The sequence below is a fragment of the Misgurnus anguillicaudatus genome, chromosome 15 (genome assembly GCF_027580225.2).
Source record: "Misgurnus anguillicaudatus chromosome 15, ASM2758022v2, whole genome shotgun sequence".
Taxonomy (NCBI): domain Eukaryota; kingdom Metazoa; phylum Chordata; class Actinopteri; order Cypriniformes; family Cobitidae; genus Misgurnus; species Misgurnus anguillicaudatus.
Genome location: NC_073351.2, coordinates 33,222,202 through 33,244,046, shown reverse-complemented (window position 1 = coordinate 33,244,046; position 21,845 = coordinate 33,222,202). Strand labels below are relative to the sequence as shown.

The following is a 21,845-nucleotide window of genomic DNA, read 5'->3' as shown; positions in this document are numbered from 1 at the left end:
TAATCTGCACTATCTAGAGAAAAATTGACAGCACAATTGAGTTTCAATTTCAACAAACCACCATCATGGCAATCAGTGTTTGCGTTTCATCAGCTCATTTGCATTTGAAGGACACACCCAAAATGTCACATTTTCGCTTGCACCTACAAAGTGAATTTTAACATGTTATAATAAATTATCTATATGGTATTGTAAGCTAAAACTTCACATATATACTCTGGGGACACCAAAGATTTAAAAAGTCTTGTGAAATGTCCCCTTTAAGTGCATTGCATTGAATGGACATTACAAAATTAATTTTGTAAAAAAAATGTAATGATCTGCTTGAATGTGATGCAATTGCAGCAAATGTAACGAATTAAAACACAAACAATTTTTAACTTTAAATGGCAGGAGAGCTCACAGTCACATGACATCCTGTCTAGCAAAGAAGAAAAAATGTTAATCTTTAAACGTACAGCACAAGATGATATTAAAGAGCTGTCATGTGAGGATTGTACTTTACTCCTATTTTAGACACAACAGCATAAACGGCAAACCTTATTTTGTGAGTATCTGTCAGGTTTGGTATAAATTGCATTTCATTCTTCAAATAATCTTGTTTGTATTTACAATGAGCTTTGTTTGTATTTTGTCCATAGTGACTCCAAAAAGTAATTTAAAACAAATAAAAACCAAATACCTTGTGAGCAGTAGGATAAAAAATAATTGATACAAGTTAGTTCTGAGAAAAGGCCTTCATTATTGTCTTAAGATGCCACTTAGTTTTTATATTTAGCAATTTATGCAGGGCCATGTCAATGTCTTTTTTATTTTTGGTGCTGAATATGCTTGTTTGTGAACATACAGCTAAATTGTTACATAACTACTGTTACATAAAATTATCATACATAATGTAAACAATTCCGTGAAAATATAACCTAATATCTTTATTATTGACTGAGCAAGATCATGTAAAAATTAAACTTTAATGCTTAAAATTTCATTATTAGATTATGAGACTTTAACCAGGATTTCACAGACATGGTTACATTTTGCACAAATACATTTATATCATAATTTCATTCAAGATTCCTTCAGAAATAATTGAAGCAGTATTAACAAACATCTCATTTTCTTTTAGATATCATGGAGTTAGGTAGCAGTTCTCTGTTGAATGTGTTTCTCATCTGGAACGCTCTGTACGTCAGTAGTTTCATATACAAGACTACAGCACACAGTGGAAACACTAAACTCTTGCCTCTGCAGGTCACAACTATAAACTCAGTATACAGTTATCCAGGACAAACTTTGGAGCTAAAGTGCACACATGATGGAAATGAAGGTAAGATGCACAGATAAGAAATTAAAGATGCAATCCGTAATAAAAAAAAAACTACTGTATTGTGACATATTTACGAGTGAGGAAACCAGTGGGTGTGGTTTGTGATTTTCACTGTTAATTGATTGGATATAGAAAAGTATGCATTTCATTTATGGAACTCGCTGCATTGTGACAGTTTGAGGGGGTGGGGTTAACAGATGCTCCGCCCAAGCCGTCTAGATGACGTCATCAGCAGGTGGAAGTGAATGATTTGTTGTTAAAACAATGAAAGCTCAAACTGTGGAGATCTCCAGTCAAAAAGGAGAATGCATCATGAGCTTTAATATAAGCAGGGATTTTTTTTCACATCTGAATTAAAAGATGACTTGTATGATGACTTTTAACGGGGCGTACCCACCAAATGCGAATTTAACGATTTGCGCAAGTAGATTACATACAAAGTCAATGCAAAGGCGCGAAATGGGGCGATGCGAATGACGCAAATTGGGCGGCGCGATTGCCATGAAAACACGTGCAATTCAGCTCAAATGCGAATTCGCCTCTGTGCAAGTTAAAAATATTCAACTCAAGCAAAAAATTTGCATGACACAAAGTTAAATCCTGCAAGTAATCTAGAGCGAGGAATGCGTTTGGTGTGTACGGCCCATTAGACATCAGCAATGTGATTTATGTTGAAACATTTATATTTTTATTTAACCATCACAACGCAGCAGATATATTACTTGTTCAGATAACATTTTTTGGATGTGGATGTATTATGACAGACGCACAACGCACGTACAGAAAATTACTGCAATTTTATAGTTTAAACAGAGATGGCGATAGAGAGGCAAACATGACAGATTGCATCTTTATCTACTTTAAACTTTATAACCGTGTTAACATGCACAGAATCATTCTTTGTTCATTCAGAATGTGCTGTAAAGGATTACTTTAATAGCTCAGCGTCCTATATTTTGAGATTAATAACTCAACCAGAATAAAAAATTAAATGTGTAAATATGGTCAATGTTGCAGATGTGGTGCATTGGTGGCAGACGCCTTTTGGATTGTTTAAGGACTTTAACCATCCCAACAAGGATCCTGTGGAAACATCCAATGGCAGTTTGAGGATTTCAAAGGTCACCAGCAGCCATGATGGTCTCTATTTCTGTGTACGTCAGGATGAAACTGGCAGAACAATCTCGCCATTTAGAGTTAATGTAGTGGGTGTTAACCCTAATATCAAGGAACGACTAAGAAAGAACAGAAAGGCAGAGGTTTATGATGACAGACGGGTGACAGAAGGGGATTTTGTAGCAGCTGTGACATCCTCAGTTATCGTGACCTTTTTCGTGGCCTTCACACTTGGTGCTTTTAGTCGATCCTACGTGATAAAGTGTTTAAAAGTGACGATGGCCCGCATGCCTCGTAGGAAAGGCCGACACAATCTCACCAGTGAAAATGACGACCTAGAGCCCACCACAAAAACACAACCAGCTGAATTTGAAAGAGTACACTTTTATATAAACCCAGATACTGGAGAAGACACTGTGGATATAGTGGGATGCCGAATGCATGAAGATTCGGTTAATAAGGAAAGCGAGAGACGGGATGATGTAGATGCCACAGAAAATGAACTTGCAGATGACACGAAGGACGACTCAAACCAACTTCAGAGTCGTGAAGAACAACAGCAAGAATTCAAAACAGTACTTAGTCCACATCCAAAGAAAAAGATGCGTGTCATTAAAGTGTACAACTACGATGAGGATGGGAATCGATACGGTCACATAAAAGACTCTGAGGTCGAAGGTGAAAATGAGGTCAGGCCAAGACTGAGAACAAAGTCACTGACTCGACTCGATGCTATTATGAAAGAGGCGGAGTTTACAGACTTTAAACCAGTCAAAGAATCAACCGACAGCCAGTCAGCTTAATAAATCGTTACTTTCTAATGCCTTCATGATGAATTAAAACATTCACAGGATAAACTGTATGAATATAAAGACAGACAGCAGACGACCCCGGGCCAGAACTGCACCAGATCCGGGCCTAAAGCAGGGCATCCGGTGCGGGTCCGGCCCACTGCCGTCCGTCTTGGTGATTATATACTTGCAGGTACATTTGATGCAGGTCATTTTTTAATTTTATAAAGTTATATTTTCAGTGGTGGCCAGTGACTTCTTTTTTAAGGGCGCATGATGCGAAACTTGTCACATGTATTTAGCCCGTCATGTGACCACGTGCATCACGCGTCTTGTCAAAATAGGTGCCTGCTGCACATGCGTCTACTGAGTTTGAGATAAAATTGACGCTCGCGTTTGTCAGATTCTCACTCTCATGAGTAATCTTTTATCATAAACCTTTTTGGTTCACATATCCACCACTGGTTATTTTAATAATTATTAACTCATTGCAGTGGACCACAGATGTGATATGCCATAACAATATAATACCCAGACGTCTTTAGGCCGGAGCCATGCCGAAATCAGCAGCTCCAATGTGGGTCTAGCCCAAAGTTGTCTGCTGTCTGGGTATTATATTATGGCAGCATGTAATATCTTGTGATTCATGACAATGAGTCATTTCTGTAAAAAAATCTTGTATAGCTGAAAACATGATTTCCTGTTATCCGAAATAGTCGGTGTCAATTCGGTAAATGTCAAACTCTGCCAAGGTAAAGTAAGTGTTGACGGTAATTTCAGCTATATAAGTTAATATATATAATAAAGTTTATATGGTTATAAACTTTACCATGGTTATGTGCCTGTCCCAAAGTTAACTTCCGTTCTGTGCTTGACCAAACTGACTATATGCATTTTGCCATTTGGAGACTTGACTGTCAAATAAGCGATAGTCAGTTTTGACACGCACACACACAGATCAATCATTATTTTATGTACATTAACACCCTGTCATTTTTTTGTATCAGCATTGGATGTTAACAAAATTAATAAAAATATATATTTTAAATAAGTTACCTTTTATCTGTTTATTAATTTGTAGTATTTTATTTGTATTTATTTTTATGCATATACTAAGAATGTGACTACCTCAAATATTAGGTTAAGCGAGTTAAACTTTAAATAACGTTGAAAAATGCCAATATTGTTCAAAACAATAATCAACTTACATACAGCTGCTTTATTTATTTGATTTTCAAAACACTATAAACAAAGTAAAACTCGAAAAGAAAAAATTACAAACAGACTTTCTCTTCTCAGACATACAACACTGGAAATATAACAGTTGCAAGAATATGAAAAATATTTCCCATTTTGTTTTGTGAATTCTCAATGTCTTTATCCGTTTAAACACTGTAAAAGTCTCTGTGTCTGTTCAGCGTTGGACATGTTGAGGTCAGCAGTCCTTGAGAGCAAACAAAAACTCTTCAAACTCATCCGGAGGTCTCGAGTTCTTGGCCCGGTTGTGCTATAATGCAGATCTGGCTTTATGCCAATCCACAAATTCATCCAACATCACCGGCCCTGCAAGGAGAGTCAATCATGATGTAAGATGCGATTAAAGAAAAAAAAATTGACACATGACAAGAAAACCATTAAACTTACAGGCTCCATCTTCATCATAGTTGCTGAGGTCCGCATTAACTGTACGGCTAAACTCTAAGACGTTGTACCACTGGTCCTTGTTCATGACTTTATACTTAGACTGCTAGGGGCGAAAAAAGTGTAGAAAAACACTTCTGTAAGTCACAGCACCTAACTGCACATTATTTTTAAATGAGAACTACAGTTTTAAAGACATAGTATTTACATTTTAACAACTTCAAATGCACAATGTTTGGAAAAGCATAAGGGTGAGTAAATGACAAAACTTTTTCAGTAAATGATCACTGTTTAAATGATAAATGACAAACCTCCAGGAACTGATGAAACACAGGGAACAGAGGCCATGTCCTACCGAGCAGCAGCGCCAACATGGATTTTGCTGTGTCCATATCAAGACTCCGTTGATCTTTATCCTACACAACAAAATGAGATGTATACAACATGAATATGATGAAAAGAATTACATTTCAGAATCATAGAAAAAACAAACATGCACATAAATGTGTAGTTGGAAACTTGATCTACACTAAAAATACATTTATACACTTAATAAAAAAATACATTGGTACCTTAGAGGTACATATTGGTTCCTTAAAAAGGTACACATCTGTATCAAAATGGTAGGACCTTTTTAAAAGGTACTGCACCAGAGACAACTTTTGTACCTTGTTCTGACAGTGTACTAGGGATGCATCGACCTATAATCGATACCGGCAGATTAAAGTATTTTTTCCCACTATCGGACATTTGCTGATTGTTTTAAAACAGCCAATAATCAGGACAGATTATACCATGGCAATCAAAAGGGGCGGACAAATGCACAACACTGATTTTGCAACATCATAATTTGACACAAGTAATAAAAAGCTAAACTTTTTGTCTCCATCGGTAGATTTCATTCCAATTAATTCGAAAATCAGTGTTTTGCATCCTAAGGACCGGTTATTGAACGGTTAACCGTTGGAAATAATGTATGAATTTATTATCAGTTAAAAGTAAAAATATTCGTTAACGCACGGTGCGCGTCGACACGTGCCTACAAACATTTTGTCACTTTTCTATCATTAATTTGTGAATGGCCTGTAATGCCGCAAATTATTGCTGTCTGGTAAAGTAATAATTTGTATGAGAAAAAATTTGTAATACATGTGTCCATGCTTGAGTATAGTTTGAAATAGGGGTTTTCAAACTGAGGGGCGGGGCCCCCAGGGGGGCCGTGAGATGGTGCCAGGGGGGCCCCAGTTTTATGACATTTTATAAAATACATTAATTTATCATAAATTTTGTGTAATTAAACATTAAAAAAATAAGGCTACTAACCAAAAGCACTACTTTTTTGTATAATTTAATATGTGTTTTAGTAAAATGTTGAGTTTAGAACAGTTTTGTCACAAATTTTCTTTGGGGAGCCGCGAAGGAATGCACCATACACAAGGGGGGGGCCGCACGCTGAAAAAGTTTGGGAACCACTGGTTTGAAAGATGCACGGAGACGCACGCAAATGCACAAAATGACGCGGCCCGTAAACATAAACATCTCTCTTTTTGCACAAACAGAGAACGACAACGCAAAAGCAAAACTTTTTGAAATGTGTCCTGCTTTAGAAATGGACACTGTGGTAGATAAAAAGAGACAATTCGCCTTCTTTAAATATTAATCCTCTGGACTGATCGTGTGCTCTTTCATAATGCAATGTTGCGTGAAAATATAATAATGTAATCCTGGTTATGTTTTTGATCTGTTGCTGCTGTTTGCACGTTTAAATAAAATAAAATTAAACCAGGTCACAGACAACCGTCAACTGAATTTTTACTTAATATTAAAATATTATGGTTTTAACAAACGTTCAGGAAAACTACCTGCAATTAACATCCCTAGTGCATCCCTAATATATATGTGACTCATTAAACATTATAAATTATTTTATTTTTTACAAATACTAGACAAATAATCTCTTACCCTGGCAAAGTCAAAGGCGTATCTGTAAATGTTCTTAAATATAAGAGGGTCATTCAGCTGAGAACGCATGTAATCCAATTTGCCTTGTACTCTCTCTGTACAGTCACATTGTAGAAAAACACAAGTTAAATATGCTAATATAATATGCTACATAATATCATGGATATACAGGAAGAATTTTCTTACTGTAGTGATGTCATTCCTTTAAGCCATTCTTCTTTTGTGAAAAAACCCATATTTGTTGCTTCAAGTTTCCAGGCTAAAACTAACATTACAATCTGAAAAAATCACAAAAGCACAGTGTACATTATTTCATAGGTTTATGGTGATTATTGGATTATAGGAATGCAGTATTTAAATATGAACAATCATGATTACAATATTTTCTGGCTCGACACCGATGTCCTCACAAAACTTCTCCATGCTCTCTGGACCAACGATATCATCTGACCCTGTACACATTTAAAACCATACAAAAAGCATTAAATGACATACATGACCCTGGACCACAAACCAGTCATTAGCAGCACGGGTATATATAGAAAAAGCAAAAAAAAAAAAAAAAAACATTGCATGGGTCCAAAATCATAATTTTTTAAAAATGACAAAACATTAGGATATTATGTCAAAATAATGTTCCATAACATTTTTTGGTATTTCTTACAGTATATATATAAAAAAAGTGTAATATGTGTTGCTAAGAAATTTATTTGGACAACTTTAAAAGGCGATATTCTCAATATTTAGATTTTTTGCACCCTCAGATTCCAGATTTTCACAAAGTTGCATCTCCGTCCTATCATAACCATGCATCAATTTTTTATTCAGTTTCAGATGATGTATAAATCTTAATTTAAATAAAAAAGTACCTTTATGACCAGGGTCACATATTACTGTAAATAGATTTACATATGTCAGGAAGAAAATGCATGTGACCCTGCCTGTGAAACCTAGACTAAAGTCTCAATCTAATAACGAGAACTTGATTTTACTATGATTTCAATCTTTGACCTTACACAGTCAAAATTATCAAGGTTATATTTTCACAAAATGTCCGTACAGTATGTAGGATAATTTTATGTAGTAAATCACTTAAAACTACTTTAGCTGGGTTATCACAGGAAGAGTGACACATAAGAAAGTTTCATTTGCACATACCTGCATATTCATAAAACCAGGCAAGACATTTTTTGCTAGAGAAATGATCCTCTGGATTCAGCAGCCGTCCTGAAGTTTGTGTCCTACAGTAACTGGATTTAAAAAACACAAAACTATCATTAAAGGTGACATTTCACAAGACTTTAAGATGTCAAATCTTTCGTGTACGTTTTAAGATGTCAAATAAATCTTTTGTGCATGTTTTAGCTCAAAATACCATATAGATAATTTATTATAGCATGTAAAAATTGCCACTTTGTAGGTGTGAGCAAAAATGTGAAGTTTTAGTGTGTGTCCTTTTAAATGCAAATGAGCTTATCTAAATAGCAGTGCAGTGATTAAGGGGCGGTATTATCCCCTTCTGACATCACAAGGGAAGCCAAGTTTCAATGACCTATTTTTTCATATGCTTGCAGAGAATGGTTTACCAAAACTAAGTTCTTATTCACATTTTCTAGGTTGATACAAGCACTGGGGACCCAATTATAGCACTTAAACATTAAAAGAGGTCAGATTTTCATGATATGCCTCATTTAAAACAAAACTATGAGAGAAAGAGATGAACAAAAGTAAAGTAAACGAAAGCTTTACCTGGTGATTTTACACTTTCTGATATTGGGATCTTCAGAACCAGATGACTTTCTTTTCTTTTTAACAGGCATGATGGAACCTCGCACGGGTTGGTTTTGTCTTACTAAAATACCAAAGAACAAAAATGAGCCAAAGGCAAACCGTTGCTTTCATCTCCCTACAAACCAATACTTCAGGGTCACTGAAGAGCAGAAACTAGCTATACCTGTGTACCTTTGTGAAATGCGTCCATTCAAATATAACAGTACCTGAAAGAAAACTGAAATACACCTTCACGATTAGACAATATAGATTTCGATACAAAAGCATATAAATTATTTTTGAACACTAAGAAAGTGTGTTTACTTACAAGTCAAAGGTCTCACTCAGATTTCTTTAAACCCAGCTGTCCAGAACTTTAAAAATATAAAAGAATGGCCGTTTATGAGTGCTCACAAGGTGAAAAGGATATTTTTTAAGAAACATGGTATATGCAACATTAATACATGACAAATTCATCTAGTGCTATTGGTATTACATGTTCAAGGTTTTGAAACATTTTGTCTGAGACATACAAGATTTTCTAAGATGCCTCCGATATATGCATTGTATGTCTATTTGAGCATAAAGTATGTAAATAATCAGGAAAAAATGAGTAAATTATTACAGTTTAAATAAGGTCTGCTTCATATTTAAAGGATTGTGTCACTGTGTGAGTCAAAGCTGAAGACCTGTCATCAACAGCAAAAAGAAATAAAAAAGAAAAAACGAAACTTTAGAAAAACAGCTAAAGCTAAATATGTATTTAGAAAAATAAAAATTTTAAAGAAAATAAAACATTTACCTCAAAAATGTATTTTAACAATGCATTTAGAATCAGGCATTAATAAGGCTGTACTAAATTCACTGGCCTAAAATCGTATTTGCTCATTCAACTGAATATTATACGTATATAAAATTAAAATAGGAGTTTTATTTTTCACGTCAAAAACGAAAAAATGATTATATGAAGACCGTAATGATGAAATAACTGATGATCAAAACAAACGCATCTCCTTTGTGATCGGTGAAATGGCTGAAACGCCAAAAACCGTAACTCGTTTAAACGTGTAAAACAAATAAAAACACAAAAACAATTGTTATACACGTTAGGCTAAAGTGTAACTTATATGAACAAAAACACATGTATATGAGCATGTAAACCATTCCACCGGCACATCTAAATATCACACGTAAACACTCGTTTATACACTCAACAGATTAAAGACTTCTTAAAATAAAACGTGTCTTTCTCAAACCTGATTTATCTGCTAGTTGTAGTTTGTTCTGGCGATTAAACGAGTTAATTTTAGCTCAAAGATTCAGCTGCGTTTGTGCTGGAAACAAGCGACTGCCGTTTGGCTTTACTTTCACACTGACTGCTTCCGGTGAGCGGCCGACAAAATAAAAGTCACACAATTTGAATTTCATCACTTCTTTATTTTTGTGTGTGCGTGACGTCATTGGCGCTCTGTTGTGCTGCAGGTTATCTTGCATAGCAATATTGCTCTTATTATTTCAGGCATATTAACAAAGGGGTAGGATGGGCTCTTATTTAATGAACATGAGCAGTTTATGAAAAACATCTCCCATACATAATAACCGTATGATTTGAAAACTGATGACCGATTTGAAAAACTGGTCAAGTGCGTTTACAGTCCTAATTCAAGGTCTTCGAGCTCCTGCAACAGCTGGGCCTCCTTTTCAATCTTTTCAAGCTGTAAAAATAAAATTCAAAGACATATAACAAATCAATTTCAAGGCCCAAACTGCAATTTCTTTCAATTAAATTAAACTGTTCCATAAGCTTTGGGATCATCACAAAAATTAAGCTAAACAAAAGGTTATGATACTTACATGTTTCATCTATAAAAATAATCTTCACAAATAAACACAACTTTTTTAATTTTGAAGATTTAATACTAATACTATCTATAGTCAGTAAGTGAACAACACCAAGTTTTCTATTCCAGATTTTTTTTTATTGATTCTGATTCCTTGTTTTGGAATCGAAGGTGTCAATTCCAAGAATTGATTCTTTATTCATTCTTCACTTAACATCCAACAGCCCTTTAAAACTATATTAAATATATTTAAAACATTTAAAATATATTTAAAATAGGGCTGTCAAAAGATTAATCGCGATTAATCGCATCCAACATAAAAGTTTGTGTTTACATAGCATATGTGTGTGTACTGTGTATAAATATTATGTATATATAAATACACACACATTTATTTATATATTTAAGAAATATTTGCATTTAAATACTGTATATACATTTCTATAATTTATATTATATATAAATATAAATATTTTATATATAAATATAACCATTTTTTCTTAAATATATACATGATTGGGTGTGTTTTTATATATAAATAATAATTATACACAGTACACACACATATGTTATGTAAACACAAACTTTTATTTTGGATGCGATTAATCGCGATTAATCTTTTGACAGCCCTAATTTAAAACAACAATTTTAAACTTGTTAGCAAGTGCCCTTTTCAACTTAAAGGGACACTCCACTTTAAAAAAAAATTCTCATTTTCCAGCTCCTCTAGAGTAAAACATTTTATTTTTACCGTTTTGGAATTCATTTAGCCGATCTCTTGAGTCCTTTTCACACAGACATTCCATAAAATACACGGGAAAGGCATCCGGGATTTTTCCGGGATCCTTAGATTTTTTGTTCATTCAACTGCCATGATTACTCGGCATCTGATGGTCCCGGAAAGACACGTGACCTTTTGAAAGTCCCGCCCTCTCTTCTACGCAGCGTCTGAAGTTTGCATATTATATATTATTTCTCTCTCCAAGAACCACTTGCGTGCATTTTTGTTTATGATAAGATTATAAAGGAGCGTGTGACGCGCCGTTCTAATGCTGGTGAATGATCTCGGCTTCAGAGTGGATATTTGACGAGCTCCCTGATCGCTGCTTTAATACAGTTTTCAGACATATCTCATCGTGATTGTTTATATGCATTTAAAACCCGCATTTTGAGGAGCTGAACGATATATCTTGTTGGGATGACGGACGGGTATTTTCGTTTATTATAGCTCAAATGAGCACGTGACGCGATATTCTTTTATGCTGCTGAATGATCTCCGTTTCAACGCAGTAAGTAACGAGCTAACTTACCTGATATCTGCTTCAGTCCAGTTTGCTGACATTTCTCGTCGTCAATGTTGTAAATCTCTAATTTTAAAGAGTTGAACCAACTTCATGTTGCCATGACACGCGCGTCCACACTACGGCACGTGCGTCATTGTTTATGCGTCTCATTTATAATTTCCTGATAACTGCGTCAATATAGTTTGCAACATTTCTCGTGGTGAATGTTTATATGCATGTTATCTCTCGTTTTAAAGAGCTGAACCATAACTTTTGTTGTGATGATGCGCGCGTCCTCACTACGACACGCCCATTACGGCATTCTTTCGGCTTCTTGTTCACACAGAGGGTTACCTGTGTATCTGACTAGGTCTTCTTTCCGGCAACGATACCAGAAGATTAACGGGACGAGTTGTGTTCACACAGACGCTTGTCTGGCAATTTTAAGGGTATTTTCTGGGACCAAAGGTCTGTGTGAATGGGGTTTTGGTCTGGCGATACCACTTTTAGCATAGCTTAGCATAATCCATTGAATCTGATTAGACCATAAGCATTGCTCTAAAAAATAACCAAAGAGTTTTGAAATTTTTCCTATTTAAAACTTGACTCTTTTTTAGTTACGTCGTGTACTAAGGCCAGACCGGAGATTGGCTGAATGGATTCCAAAACGGTGAAAATCAATTGTTTTACTGTAGAGGAGCTGGAAAATGAGCATATTTTCAAAAAAGTGGAGTGTCCCTTTAAGAGACCAAAACCCCATTCGAAAAACCTATTGACTTCAGGAAGAGAGAAGCAGAGAAGCTAAAATGCTAACATTTTTGAATTTGGCCTACAAAAATATATCAGCTATTCAGCTCTCTATTATATTAAAGGATTAGTTCAGCCAAAGTCATCATTTTTTGGCTTCTTTATCTGTATGATTTTCTTTTTTCTGAACACAAAAAAAGATAAATGATGGTAACACAGTAGGGTGGCCATTCGTGTCAGCTCCGCCGGACACGTCACGAACATGCCCTCGGGTTCGCCCTCCGGAAGTCGCGCTGGTCGACCGCATACATCATCAAGGTTTAATACTTTGGGTTTAATTTCAGAAAAGCAAGTGTTACATTTCAAGGTAAGAATGAAACTACAATGATTGTATGTCTTAAAAGAAATAAATCTTAATTTTCTAATGTATTTTAACTGAAATGTGAGAACCTCGATGATGTATGCGGTCGAACAACGCGACTTCCGGAGAACGCACCCGAAAACATGTTCGGGACGTGTCCGGCGGAACTGGCACAAATGGCCACCCTATTGTGTTACCATCATTTATCTTTTTTTGTGTTCAGAAAAAAGAAAATCATACAGATAAAGAAGCCAGAAAATGATGACAGAATTTGGCTGAACTAATCCTTTAATATAATAGAGAGCTGCAGAGCTGATATATTTTTGTAGGCCAAATTCGAAAATGCTGTTTGTCACCCTTGACTTCCATAGTAGAAAAAACAAATACGATGGAATTCAATGAGTACCGTCAACTGTGTGCTTATCATCATATCAAAATATCTTCTTTTGTGTTCATCAGAAAAAAGAAATTCATACAAGTTTAGGATGAGAAAATGATGACAGAATTTTCATTTTTGGGTGAACTATCCCTTTAAATACATACATCTTCTGCTTAAGTATTAACTACTAAATATTGTAAATGCAAAATCATTAAAAGTTACTGAAGAGACATCATTTTAATAACAAACATTGATTATTTAAAGCTCTGGTTTGAGTACCTGGTTTTTCTGCATCACTTTTCCAGCTGCTTGCTGTTCCTTCAGTTCATCAATGGCTTTGATTTTCTGGCAGAGAGACAGTCAAATATAAATTCATGTTTGGTTTTAGGAACTTTAGGACAATTTTATCTTATACGGTTTTCCACAACAATAGAGAGACCACACTGCAAAAAAAGCAAAAACTAAAACGCTAACATTATCTGAATATCAACATGTTTTCAAAATGATACCTTTTTTAAGTTCTTGATCTTTTTGTCAGTTTCAGGGTCTCCATGATTTGAAGTCACATGAGCAGGAATGGCAGTGGTGGAGTCTGCTACTGGAGGTGGTGCTTCATCAGACTTGTTTTCCTAAAAAAATTTGAAAACAAAGAAATTAAAAAGGCCTGCTCCCCTAAAGATTACAGTAATAATTCTGTTTGTACTGTCAACATATTTGTAACATTTAAATATTTTGAGTACCAATGTATTACTTTATATATTTTGTTATTCTGCTAAGAAGTTGCTCTGCATAATTTTTTTGTTGCAAAAAAACAAAACAATTACCTGTTTGGCTGCTTTCTTTGCTTCACGTTTTTTCTGGTTTTTCAAAGCCGCTTTGGACATTTGCTTCTCTCCGGCAGCACCAGGCTTCATGTTCTGTGGTGGTTCTTCTTCATGCTTAAAAAGAAAAATGATCATCATGATCTATGTTTATATGACATTCACAAAGCAACACAACACAAGCTTACCAGTTTGGAGCTGGCGGTCGGAGGTTTGTTACGGAGAGCAGGTGGACGATACGCTTGGGCAGGTTTGGCTTCAGTAGTGCCCAGCTCACTTGGCGACGCTTGATATTTCACCGGCTTCTCTGGGAACGTTCCGGTCCGAAAGGGTTGCCATAACACTTGCCAAAGCTCTTTATTTGACGGTGTCTCGTGCTTGTACAACACTGTGCCGGTGTAGTGCCAGATCTTGTAACCGTTGCTGACCCTGAGTCTGGGAGAGCAGGTCGCCGTCACTATATGCTCACCGTCAGGGCACCAGAAGAAATGTGTGGTATCTTCAGCCTGGGGTTTAGACACCTGCTTGTATTTCTTCACATCCCAAACCTCCATTTGGCCTCTCAAGTTACCAAAGCCGGCGAGAATGAGGATATGGCCCTGCGGGCTGTAGAAAGCTGCGTTACGGGGACCCGTGCCAAAGTCAAACACAGACTCACACTTGTGGTTAAAGACAGTGGCCTTGGCGGGCATGAAACCATAAACCACGCAAAACTCTGTAGAGTTGGGGTTCCAACACACATCATATATGGGTCCATTCTTTGCTGTAGAAGACAAATAAAAAACAAAAAGTCATTTTATGGCTCAATAACATACATGGGTGATTCTCACGAAACCATTGAAACACCACGGCACTAATGATTTTAGCTTTAAAATGTGTAATATAGCAATACAATCCTGTGTTCCACCTTTCACAATGTGTGATTTCAACATAAGAATTTATAATTGTAAATTTTATCTAATTTTCTGCTGAAATTCTCATTACCGCAATGTGTCCGACTGTGTTTGAACATGCGTTATGTTGTAATTTAATCAAATTAACACAAAAATATTAAGAAAAAAAAGAAATGGATGTTTTGCTAGACTACTTTAGATGACAGAAAAAATATTTACTGAACATTCATGTATAATAATAATGAAGAAAAATTAGGAAAATGATGTGTCCATGCCTGATGTTCTCATCCTCCGCAACACTTTTTGAGAACAGTTTAAGCACACATACAGAATTTTAATAAAGTTTGATTTTGAGTGACCAAGCACATGAACCAGTTACTTCAAGATGGCTACCAAGTAAGATCATTTTTTTACAGTTAATTTGAAATATTGTCTTGTCAGAATGCTTACACGACATTTTGATTATCATTACCGCAACAGATGCTTATTAAATGTTAATTTAATTAATAGAAGCATAATACTTTGATTTTAAATGCATGTGCAAAATCTCCAAATTATGTTCTTTCAGGTTTGTCATGTCATTTTGAAAATATGTCAGTGTTGATGTTTTCTGACTGTTGCGGTAATGAGATTTTTTAGGACTAATTTTTTAAATTATGTTACAAAAATTGTTAAATGATAAGTGAACGTTTTTAAATTAATGTTCCCATTTACTCCAGACTTTGTTTTTAAATGTCTGGTGGGACAAAAAAGTAAATTTAAGCAATTTTTACATTATCATGCTTGACATTTTTAAAACCAAGTTTTCGTGAGAATCACCCACATATTTATTCATAAATTTAGACTTTGCTGGCCCAATTCACTACAAGATCAGTATTTTTTAAAGGGGTCATAGCGTGAAAATGTTAGCATTGCCACCCCGCAGGTTCGAGCAAAAATGTGTCGTTTTGGGTGTGTCTTTTAAAATGCAAATGAGCTGATGAAGTGCAAACACTGATCACAATGATGGTGGTTTGATGCAATTGAAACTCAATTGTGCTGTGAATTATTTTTTCTCTCTTTCTTTCTATCTGCACTAAACGGCAGTGCTGTGGTTGGATAGTGTACATTAAGGGGGCGGTATTATTCTAATAAGATATCCTTATGACATCATAAGGAAAGCCACATTTCAATGACCTATTTTTGCTCACACCTACAAAGTGGCAATGCTAACATTTTCACGCCATGGCCCCTTTAACATGATTTAGTTTCAGTAACTGAAATGTAAAAAAAATCACTTTATAGAAAATATTTAATGGCTAACTGAATTAAAATATTTTGACAAACATTAAAATGCCTTACCACAAACAATACACAAACAATATGCATTGTGAAAAGCACTATACAAATAAAATGGAATTGAATTGAAACATCGCATATGCGTTTTTTTTCCTATTTATGCTATTCAGCTCAGTAATATGCTATACATATGTGACCCTGGACCGTCATGAGGATAAATCTTTTTTAATTGAAGGCTGAATAAATATGCTTTCCATTGATCGTTTCATAGTTTGTTAGGATAGGACAATATTTGGCTGAGATACAACTATTTGAAAATCTGGAATCTAAATATTAAGAAAATTGCTTAAACTTGTCCCTTAGTAACACATATTACTACCGTATTTTTCGGTCTATAAGCCGCATTTTTTTTCATAACATGGCGTTGCGTCTTATAGTCAGGTGTGCCTTGTAAGTCAGTATGAATTAATTTTGACATTTATGAGGCAAGAGACATCATTACCGTCTACAGCCGCGAGAGTCCGCTATATGCTGCTTCTGTATTTTTGTAATTCGGTGGATTCTGTCATGTGGAATGACAAGTATGCGAAGTTCACGCTAGTTGTCTTGTTCGATTAATTTAGACTATTCAACCTTCCAGGTAAGTTTTGTATACTATGGTTTATCGTTTAAATAACTGATAATATTAATTTACATACTGACACCTATTCAGTCTGCTGTTCTGTCTGCTATTGTTTAGTTGAATAACTTGCCTTTCCAGATTAAATGCCTGTTCTTCGGCTTGGATTTTGTGGAATAATTTTCTAAATAAACATGACGTATAGTCCACAGCGACTTATATATGTTATTTCGTCTTAATGACGCATTTTTGAATGATGCTGCTTATACTCTGGTGCGGCTTATAGGCGGTTTCAGAAGTAACAACATAAACAAGTAGCTGTCGTGGTCCACACGTAACTTCCGGTAAACTCCGCTAAAAATAAAAAACAACAATGTTCTTTAAACGTTGTTTATTTATATAACAAGCAATAAAACAACACATAGATTGCCTAGGAAACCAAAACATTTGTTATCTTTGACGAGGCATTTGTTCAAGATATCAGTTTAGCAACTAGTGAGACCATTAAAAAAACGAAACCGGAAGTAAAGTTCGAATCCAGACGTGTATCGCGTCAGCACACGTGCGTCCGATGAAACCGTCTATAGTCCGGAAAATATGGTATTTGAAAATCTGGAACGCATGGGTGCAAAAAATCTAAATATTAAGAAAATTGCCTTTAAAGTTGTCCAAATAAAGTTCTTAGCAACACATATTACAAATGATAAATACATATTTTTATATTTACAGTAGGACGTTTACAGAATACTTTCATGGAACATGACCTTTACTTTAGGGCTGTATATCGATTAATCACAACTAAATGTTTGCAGAATAAAAGTTAACAAAAACTTTTATTCTGCAAACGATTAGTTGCGATTAATCGTTATGCAGCCTTACTTTACTTAATATCCTAACGATTTTTGGCAAAAAATCAATAATTTTGACCCATACAATGCATTGTTGGCTTTTGCTACAAATATATCCATGCGACTTATGAATGGTTTTGAGGTCCAGGGTTACATACTACAAAGGGGCGGTTTCTTGGACAGGGTTTAGATTAATCTTGGGCTAGGCCTTGGTTATATTAGAACATTTCAGTAGTTTTTACTAACAAACCTTACAAAAAACAATACTGCATCTTGAGACAAAACACTGGTACTGATATATGTAAAGATATGTCAGTGCAAGGTGTTTTTAAATTTAGGCAGCTCAAACACGCATTTTTGGGACTAGGATAAGAACTGTCCGGGAAAGCAGTTTTTATGGATGAACTCAATGAAGCTGGTACTCACGCAGCTGTATTACTGCACTTTCTCCATTGGTAGCAACATAATGTAACGTCTGTTCTCCATAATAAGATGCTCCTGTTTTATCAACCTCTGTGCTGGCCGTCACTAAAACTGCATTGGCTACGAGAGGATGAAAAAAATTTACATTTATGAAATTCACTGATAACATAAATTATTATGTTAAATAAACTACTGACGAACAACTGTTATAGGCAAAGCTTATATTGTTCATTATAACGTTTGGTAACGTACCTTTATTGTTCCATAGCATGCTCACTCTATCTGCTTTAAAAAAGCTTTTGTTGGCCAGAGCAGAAGTTGGACCACCAAAATTGGGATACTGATACAGTCGTACAAAAGAGGGAGAACCTTTGCTTCCAGGAACATAGACGGCAACCTTCAGAAAAGAAATACGTTCACATTAAGACGCTTTTATCCAAAGCATTTTTTTATCAGTTTGTGTGGGTACCCTGGGTCGAACACATGACCTTTTGCACTGTTAAAGCAATGCTCTACCAATGAGCTATATACAGGAGCACAACAATAGCCATCAGTATTAAAATGCATTTCTATGAGTAACACATCACACACCTTGGTTGGCTGAGACCCAGTAGACAAAGCAAATTCTGACACTTTCTGAAGGTGAAGTTTGTTAGCAATCGTTTCTAAAAAAAAAAAAACAGAACAGTGATATTTAATCTTTAAACTTGTACAGCTAAACTCCATATATGTAAACATGCAACACAGTACAGTACGTAATACTTTAAACACAATGGGGCAATTTTTTTTACAAACAAACCTTACAAAAAACAATACAGGTGTGGAGTTTGAGAAAAAAGAACAATGGCACTGATATGCATTATGATATGTCAGTACAAGGTGCTTTTAAATTAAGGCAGCTCAAACAGGCATTTTAGTCTGGGACTAAAGCATGTAAATATTGTGCAACTACGGTTACAAAAAAATTATCGAAAAATGAATGAATTAAAATAGGTATAATAGTAGAAAGTATTCAGTAATTAGAATAATATAGACAGCAATCTTCAAATAACAATATTTAAAAGTCGTTACCAAATTTATTGTTCTCAAAGAAGTGAAGTTCATTATTGACAATTCGAGCAGCAATACTTTCATCATCTGCCCAGCTTGGACACCTAGAAAAATATGAACAAGAGATAAACACACAAAACATAAAATTCAGTCAGCAGCTATAGTGATAAAATTTCAGTGTTTCCCATACATTGATTTATTTGTGGTGGCCCACCACAGAATCAACACTGGCCCCCACGAATAAAATTTTCATGATTCCCATTTACATTTTTATTTCACCATTTAAAACAGCTTAATTCGGCTTAAAATATAATTTGATATATAATACAGATCAAATTAGTTTCGTTGCAAAACGAGATGACCACCGTTTTATTAATTGTTCAGAAATCTCGTTTTTTGGTTGTGCATTCCAATTAATTTCAATTCAACTGCAGTTGGTTTGTTGTGATTTAAACCTTCCTAACTTAATAAATACAGCTAAGTAGCACCATAAAACAAAATAATAACATGATAACATAATAATAAACATGTTTTGACAAAAATGTAAAAAAATGGATTTATCTCGTTTTGCAACGAAACTCTTCAAATACAGATACAGATCAAAGAGTAGAAGTGAAACATATTTCAGGTACCAACACTAGATCAAACGCAAACACGACATGATGACGTCACATATATGCTAATTAGCGGGTGACGTCATCACCCCCACAGTCTCCTCAAAATCCTGTGGGAAACACTGAATTTATATAAATAACAATAAAACAAAATATTTTGCACTTTATCATCACCTTTTATTTAAAGGTACAGTTCATCCAAAAATGAAAATGTTGTCATTGTTTACTCACCCTCATGTTGTTTTAAACCTGTATAAGTTTCTTTATTCGGTTGCATACAAAAGAATATAAATTTGATAAATGATGGTAAGCACACAGTTTGACTTGACACAGTAGGAATAAAAATACCATGGAAGTCAACTGTGTGGTTACAGTACCATCATCATTAATTTTATCAAAATATCTTTCTTTAGTGTTCAACAGACTAAAAAAACTCATACCCTCAATAACATGATAGCAAGAAAATGATTTTCATGTTTGTTTATGTTGTTGTTGCTGAACAAACGTCTATAACTAAGATATAGTCTTGGCTTAATCTAAACGCTGTCTGGGAAACCGCCCTTAAAAATACTAGTACTCACCATCCTGTAATCTTCTTCTGATAGAAAGCTTTGAGGAGAGAACCTGTTTGCAGATCCCAGAGCTGGAGGTTTGCATCTCCCTGAGGATTATCCTGCGTTTCTGACAAACACAAGAACAGAGGGGGGATTACAGTCTGCAAACTTAAATCAATTTGAAAACAATGCAAAATTACAACAAACATCTAGACTTGCTTGACCATGTAAAACTCAATGTGTGTTCTGGCTGGTTGACACTGACATGCAATTGTTAACATGCTCTTTCAGGTTTGCTGCTATGGCAGATTAAAATATGTATGTAAAGTTCTTACTGGTATATTGCTGCCAGGTGGCCAAGATGTTATTCAGAGGTGAGAATTCCAATGCAGCTGTTTTGGGCAGATCGAAAGACTTCACCAACTCGCCAGAGGGAACTTTAACCACATTGACCTGTTAAATACACACAGTGACTATATATATTTACTCCAAAGTGCATAGTGAACATAGTTATCTACATCATACAGACACACACTCATCATACATACTGTGAGCCATTGCACCATCCAAACAGAGAGCCATCACTACTGAACACCATGTGTTTGGCCTGTAGCTCATCCCTGCGGCAAATAAAACATACAGATGACTAAATGACAAAGCTTTATGTATAAATCTTTCACTATGCAGTAAATGCAATAACTCGCCTCTTGAATGCAGAGCTTTCATGACAGCTCGGAGGTCCACACAACAGTGAAGTGCCATCAGACCCACGGACTATTGTCAATTAAATAGTTTGTTAACATTAGGTACATGGTACAGCAGTAAATGAGAAGTTGCAGAGTGGTTAGTAATATAGTTAGTCTTGTTTGTTGAGGTGTAGTTTAAAAGACACATGAGAAATGTAAATGCAGTTGCAAAAGTTGAAATCTAAAATGCAAAACATGAAATGAAGAATAGCATTTATCTGGCCGTCTACTAGAAACTTGCACAAAACAAAAAATATATAAGATTTATTTCACTTGGTGATGCCATGTAAACCATTACCCAGTTAACCATCACATATCATTTACCGAGATCATCTAACTATTATCGGGCCTTTTAATGTTTTGCTTTAAATGCTTATAAACGTTAACGTTAAACATAAACTGGCTCTGTCTGAACTGACAGTTTAACTTTGATCATTTTGCGTATAAATTTATGAATGGCAAATACATGCAGATGCTGGAAAAATGAAAATAAATAATAGCTTATTTTACAGCAGGTTAGGTTTTATTTTATATTAAAAGTTTGTCTTTCTGCTTCTGAAACTGAGTATGAAAATACTTTTCAGAGTAGCAACTCACCTGCCAAATGAGGAATGGGGGGCGCCATTTTGAAAAGGAAGTACGACGACGTGGCACGTCACAGAACTCCACGACTACGTCATCTTAAGCTTACTGGAGATTTGACGTGTAAAATGTCAAAATAAAATCCATGCAGTCATGTGTTTAAAATGCAAAAAAAAAACATTTCAACGTTTTTCTCTCTTAA

General features: G+C 35.2%; 3 protein-coding genes across 7 annotated transcripts; 1 reads left to right on the top strand and 2 right to left on the bottom strand.

Annotated features, from left to right (window-relative positions):
• Positions 1-471: 471 nt before the first annotated feature.
• LOC129419523 (uncharacterized) lies at positions 472-3,408 on the top strand. Its single transcript, XM_055174652.2, has 3 exons — positions 472-547; positions 1,124-1,324; positions 2,342-3,408. The coding sequence occupies exons 2-3, from the start codon at positions 1,129-1,131 to the stop codon at positions 3,241-3,243; spliced, it is 1,098 nt and encodes a 365-aa protein (XP_055030627.2). The 5' UTR covers positions 472-547; positions 1,124-1,128; the 3' UTR covers positions 3,244-3,408.
• Positions 3,409-4,430: 1,022 nt separating this feature from the next.
• Positions 4,431-10,005, bottom strand: dcun1d5 (DCN1, defective in cullin neddylation 1, domain containing 5 (S. cerevisiae)). Of its 5 annotated transcripts, none has more exons than XM_073853831.1 (11): positions 9,861-10,005; positions 8,933-8,978; positions 8,797-8,842; positions 8,584-8,686; positions 7,993-8,084; positions 7,216-7,286; positions 7,026-7,112; positions 6,835-6,948; positions 5,184-5,288; positions 4,876-4,975; positions 4,431-4,794 (listed from the first exon to the last, which is right to left on the bottom strand). In XM_073853831.1, the coding sequence occupies exons 3-11, from the start codon at positions 8,813-8,815 to the stop codon at positions 4,739-4,741; spliced, it is 747 nt and encodes a 248-aa protein (XP_073709932.1). In that variant the 5' UTR covers positions 8,816-8,842; positions 8,933-8,978; positions 9,861-10,005; the 3' UTR covers positions 4,431-4,738. The 5 variants fall into 5 exon arrangements, with proteins under 5 accessions (XP_073709932.1, XP_073709934.1, XP_073709933.1 ...); XM_073853833.1 differs by having other exon boundaries at positions 4,876-4,978; positions 8,789-8,853; positions 9,861-10,002; XM_073853832.1 differs by having other exon boundaries at positions 4,876-4,978; positions 8,789-8,842; positions 9,861-10,002.
• Positions 10,006-10,020: 15 nt separating this feature from the next.
• On the bottom strand, positions 10,021-21,746 carry eif2a (eukaryotic translation initiation factor 2A). The gene is made up of 14 exons (XM_073853827.1): positions 21,659-21,746; positions 21,020-21,089; positions 20,867-20,935; positions 20,651-20,772; positions 20,343-20,442; positions 19,169-19,251; positions 18,689-18,762; positions 18,350-18,494; positions 18,101-18,217; positions 14,225-14,799; positions 14,040-14,153; positions 13,725-13,844; positions 13,495-13,560; positions 10,021-10,319 (listed from the first exon to the last, which is right to left on the bottom strand). The coding sequence occupies exons 1-14, from the start codon at positions 21,684-21,686 to the stop codon at positions 10,254-10,256; spliced, it is 1,749 nt and encodes a 582-aa protein (XP_073709928.1). The 5' UTR covers positions 21,687-21,746; the 3' UTR covers positions 10,021-10,253.
• Positions 21,747-21,845: the final 99 nt, after the last annotated feature.

What these genes read in the sequence shown, in the direction of transcription:
- LOC129419523 (XM_055174652.2), top strand. Translation starts at nt 1,129, where the DNA reads ATGGAGTTAGGTAGCAGTTCTCTGTTGAATGTGTTTCTCATCTGGAAC. An exon ending in CACACATGATGGAAATGAAG is followed by an intron (nt 1,325 to 2,341) that starts GTAAGATGCACA and finishes TCAATGTTGCAG; the next exon opens with ATGTGGTGCATTGGTGGCAG.
- eif2a (XM_073853827.1), bottom strand. Translation starts at nt 21,686, where the DNA reads ATGGCGCCCCCCATTCCTCATTTGGCAG. An exon ending in GAAAGCTCTGCATTCAAGAG is followed by an intron (nt 20,936 to 21,019) that starts GCGAGTTATTGC and finishes TATTTGCCGCAG; the next exon opens with GGATGAGCTACAGGCCAAAC. An exon ending in AGATCAAGAACTTAAAAAAG is followed by an intron (nt 13,561 to 13,724) that starts GTATCATTTTGA and finishes TCTCTCTGCCAG; the next exon opens with AAAATCAAAGCCATTGATGA.
- dcun1d5 (XM_073853830.1), bottom strand. An exon ending in AGAAAGTGTAAAATCACCAG is followed by an intron (nt 8,085 to 8,583) that starts GTAAAGCTTTCG and finishes TTTTAAATCCAG; the next exon opens with TTACTGTAGGACACAAACTT. An exon ending in ACGCCTTTGACTTTGCCAGG is followed by an intron (nt 5,289 to 6,834) that starts GTAAGAGATTAT and finishes TTTGTTGTGTAG; the next exon opens with GATAAAGATCAACGGAGTCT.